The 5,000-nt window shown below is 40.9% G+C and overlaps 1 protein-coding gene across 5 annotated transcripts in view; it reads right to left on the bottom strand.

Annotated features, from left to right (window-relative positions):
- Positions 1–5,000, bottom strand: part of hecw2b (HECT, C2 and WW domain containing E3 ubiquitin protein ligase 2b) — an 87,798-nt gene that overhangs the window by 18,616 nt on the left and 64,182 nt on the right. For 4 of the 5 annotated variants that reach the window (XM_090207297.1, XM_090207298.1, XM_090207302.1 and 1 more), the window contains 3 exons: positions 1,593–2,458; positions 1,094–1,418; positions 1–75 (listed from right to left, as the gene is read on the bottom strand). The exon at positions 1–75 is cut by the window's left edge and continues 27 nt beyond it. In XM_090207297.1, the coding sequence (XP_090063423.1) occupies positions 1–75; positions 1,094–1,418; positions 1,593–2,458 (1,266 nt within the window). The remainder of the gene's footprint in view (positions 76–1,093; positions 1,419–1,592; positions 2,459–5,000) is intronic. The other variant, XM_090207299.1, reaches the window with a different exon arrangement.

Raw genomic sequence — 5,000 nt, 5'->3', positions numbered from 1 at the left:
GGTAGCGACCCATGTCGTGACGGACAGAGGGCAGGGAGCGGACGGACTGGTGACCGTTGACTTGACCTGTGGCCCCTGAAGAAGATGAGGAGAGAGGAACACATTAAAAACACACTGTGGCCCCTGGACAAGATGAGAAGAGAGGAACACATTAAAACACACCGTGGCCCCTGAAGAAGATGAGGAGAGGGGAAGACATTAAAACACACCGTGGCCCCTGGACAAGATGAGAAGAGAGGAACACATTTAAACACACTGTGGCCCCTGAACAGAATAGAGATTAAACACACGAGTGCACACGCACACTCAAACACACATTAAAACCTCACTGTGTCATGAACACCAGAGGGAAAGACCGACATAATCTGACAACAATCAACGTTAATAAACGTCAAGTGAATAATACTGGGGGGTTTTTCACATTTCTTAATCCTTTTGTTCTTTTGTTCATTTTCCAAAGATCTTTTTAGAGGATTTAAGGAGCTTTTCATGTTTCTTTCCTCGTCCTGAACCGGGTCTATCCCTCTGTGGTACTGTACTGTATGACCATGGAGCAGAAACATCACTCTGGACAAAATATCACAGAAGATAATATTGTAGATGCACATCAACCTCTATGGAAGGACCATGAACAAAGTGTCCACCTGAACATTACAAAATGCCTCTGAAGACCTAACACAAACCGGTGGCTGGTCAACTATGTTAGCTAGCGCCGTCATTGACTTTAAAACAGATGTTTTTTAGCTTGGGTCAGGGGAGCCAAAGACTTCCTGTCACAGCTTGCTGTGAAATAGACACAAATTACTTCCTTAAAATTTGTGACAGGCACACGGAAAAGTCACACACTTTTCACAACGCATTTTGTGTGTCTGACACATTATGTTATACCCCCCCCCCCCCACCACCCATCCTCCCCAACCAACCTCCCTGCTATCGTTTCTGGCTTATGTAATTTACTGTTTTTATCTGGGATTGAAATGCACTGTATACAAAATCGTGTCCTACACACATTTGTGTACTTTTACTTTGTGCCTGTCATGAATTTCCAATAAGCAATTTGTGTGATACTGGGTTGCTGTGTCCTGTCTCTCACCTCCTGCCTCGCTGCCCTCCTCAGAGACACTCTGAGAAGAGTCGATTGGCCCGCTCGCCTCAGAAGACCGCGCCCCCTCCTCCTGAGACACGCCTCCAGACGCCTGCATGGACCTCCTCTGCCAGATCTCCCCACCCTCTTCTTCCTCATTGGCTGCTGCGCTGGCGGTCCTTGCTCCTGTGACATCAGAGCCAGAGGCCCCACCCCCCTGGTCGGCAACGCTACTGGTCGTCGGGGAGGTTGCAATGGCACTTGCTCCTTCACTGGATGACTCCGCCCCTTCCTCCTCAGCCTTGGGCGCCATTTCCTCTTCCTTCCGTCCCTTCTGAAAATAGAGCAGAGTATTCTTTATTGTTAAACTTTGGCATTTATCCTTCATCACTAAGATATGAACACATTTAGATGAACCTAAAGTTGAAATGTACAGTAAAATACATGTGGTGGAGCGTTCTGTTAGGAGGTGGGCCTGCCCAGACCCTGGTCTGACAGCACCACTCACCTGAGTAGTGGATGTCTTCAGAACAGCAGGCAGTGAGTTCCTGAGGGGCTCCTGGGCTGCTGTGGCCCCTGAGATCGTTGGTTGCTGGCTGGCCTCAGTCCTGGCTGCCACAGCGTCCTCTGACACCCCCTGCACTGCAGTATTCGTCTCAGGTATTGGAGATAGAGGAGCCCCAGCTCCAGCCCCAGGACCAACCACAGATCCAGGTCTGGCTACAGTTAGAGAGCCAACCACAGCCATGGATCCAGCTCCAGTCCTCGCTTCAACTGCAACTCCAACCCCAGCCATGGATCCATCCCCAGATCCAGCCCCATCTCCAGCTCCATCCCCAGATCCAGCCCCATCTCCAGCTCCATCCCCATCCCCATCTCCATCTCCATCCCCAGATCCAGACCCATCTCCAGCTCCATCCCTAGATCCAGCCCCATCTCCAGCTCCATCCCTAGATCCAGCCCCATCTCCAGCTCCATCCCCAGATCCAGCTCCATCTCCAGCTCCATCCCCAGCTTTTGTCCCCTGTGCTCCCTCAACCTCTCCCCTGTTTGCCTCTGTCCCCTCTTTCTCTTGTTTCCCCAGGTCCTGAGAGGCAGCTCCCTTCCCAACCCCAGCCTGAACACCATTGGCCAGTGGCAGCAAGGGCTTCCTGTCATGGGGTGGATGGTCCCTGGACGGCCCTGCCTCCTCGTCTTCATCAGAGTCTATATGCAGCATGGCGCTGAGTCGTGTGTTCGTCGGGAAACTGGACCTCAGCTTGGGTGACGTCGCGCCCAGGGGCCGCTCTCCCGGGCCCTTAGGAGCTTCGATGGCATCCAAGTAGTCGTTGAGGGACACCTGTCGATGGGTGTGGCCGCCCGGGATTGCCAATCCTAGTTAGATTAGATTAGATACTTTTATTGTCTCTTGTTCACAGAAATGTACTTTGCGTACAGAAAGCATGTTACATTAAAAAACACCAACAATTACATGTTACATGAAACATACTAACAGTTACATGAAACATACTAACAGTATGACAGTTACATGAAACATACTAACAGTATGACAGGTCCATCAGACATACTAACAGTTACATGAAACATACTAACAGTATGACAGTAACATGAAACATACTAACAGTATGACAGTAACATAAAACATACTAACAGTATGACAGTTACATGAAACATACTAACAGTTACATGAAACATACTAACAGTTACATGAAACATACTAACAGTATGACAGTTACATGAAACATACTAACAGTATGACAGTAACATGAAACATACTAACAGTATGACAGTAACATGAAACATACTAACAGTATGACAGTAACATGAAACATACTAACAGTATGACAGTAACATGAAACATACTAACAGTTACATGAAACATACTAACAGTATGACAGTTACATGAAACATACTAACAGTATGACAGTAACATGAAACATACTAACAGTATGACAGTAACATGAAACATACTAACAGTAACATGAAACATACTAACAGTTACATGAAACATACTAACAGTTACATGAAACATACTGACAGTTACATGAAACATACTAACAGTTACATGAAACATACTAACAGTATGACAGTTACATGAAACATACTAACAGTTACATGAAACATACTAACAGTATGACAGTTACATGAAACATACTAACAGTTACATGAAACATACTAACAGTTACATGAAACATACTAACAGTATGACAGTTACATGAAACATACTAACAGTTACATGAAACATACTAACAGTATGACAGTAACATGAAACATACTAACAGTTACATGAAACATACTAACAGTTACATGAAACATACTGACAGTTACATGAAACATACTAACAGTTACATGAAACATACTAACAGTATGACAGTAACATGAAACATACTAACAGTATGACAGTTACATGAAACATACTAACAGTATGACAGTTACATGAAACATACTAACAGTATGACAGTTACATGAAACATATTAACAGTATGACAGTTACATGAAACATACTAACAGTATGACAGTTACATGAAACATACTAACAGTATGACAGTAACATGAAACATACTAACAGTATGACAGTAACATGAAACATACTAACAGTTACATGAAACATACTAACAGTTACATGAAACATACTAACAGTTACATGAAACATACTAACAGTATGACAGTTACATGAAACACACTAACAGTATGACAGTTACATGAAACATACTAACAGTTACATGAAACATACTAACAGTATGACAGTTACATGAAACATACTAACAGTATGACAGTAACATGAAACATATTAACAGTATGACAGTTACATGAAACATACTAACAGTATGACAGTTACATGAAACATACTAACAGTTACATGAAACATACTAACAGTATGACAGTTACATGAAACATACTAACAGTATGACAGTTACATGAAACATATTAACAGTTACATGAAACATACTAACAGTTACATGAAACATACTAACAGTTACATGAAACATACTAACAGTTACATGAAACATACTAACAGTTACATGAAACATACTAACAGTAACATGAAACATACTAACAGTTACATGAAACATACTAACAGTTACATGAAACATACTAACAGTTACATGAAACATACTAACAGTTACATGAAACATACTAACAGTATGACAGTTACATGAAACATACTAACAGTATGACAGTAACATGAAACATACTAACAGTATGACAGTTACATGAAACATACTAACAGTATGACAGTTACATGAAACATACTAACAGTATGACAGTTACATGAAACATACTAACAGTATGACAGTTACATGAAACATACTAACAGTTACATGAAACATACTAACAGTTACATGAAACACACTAACAGTTACATGAAACATACTAACAGTTACATGAAACATACTAACAGTTACATGAAACATACTAACAGTTACATGAAACATACTAACAGTATGACAGTTACATGAAACATACTAACAGTATGACAGTTACATGAAACATACTAACAGTATGACAGTTACATGAAACATACTAACAGTATGACAGTTACATGAAACATACTAACAGTTACATGAAACATACTAACAGTTACATGAAACATACTAACAGTTACATGAAACATACTAACAGTTACATGAAACATACTAACAGTATGACAGTTACATGAAACATACTAACAGTTACATGAAACATACTAACAGTTACATGAAACATACTAACAGTTACATGAAACATACTAACAGTTACATGAAACATACTAACAGTTACATGAAACATACTAACAGTATGACAGTTACATGAAACATACTAACAGTATGACAGTTACATGAAACATACTAACAGTTACATGAAACATACTAACAGTTACATGAAACATACTAACAGTTACATGAAACATACTAACAGTATGACAGTTACATGA

This window comes from Oncorhynchus mykiss, chromosome 18 (genome assembly GCF_057628025.1).
Source record: "Oncorhynchus mykiss isolate SJ-2025 chromosome 18, ASM5762802v1, whole genome shotgun sequence".
Classification (NCBI taxonomy): domain Eukaryota; kingdom Metazoa; phylum Chordata; class Actinopteri; order Salmoniformes; family Salmonidae; genus Oncorhynchus; species Oncorhynchus mykiss.
The sequence above is the reverse complement of the archived record's forward strand: the minus strand, read 5'-3'. Positions and strand labels throughout refer to the sequence as shown.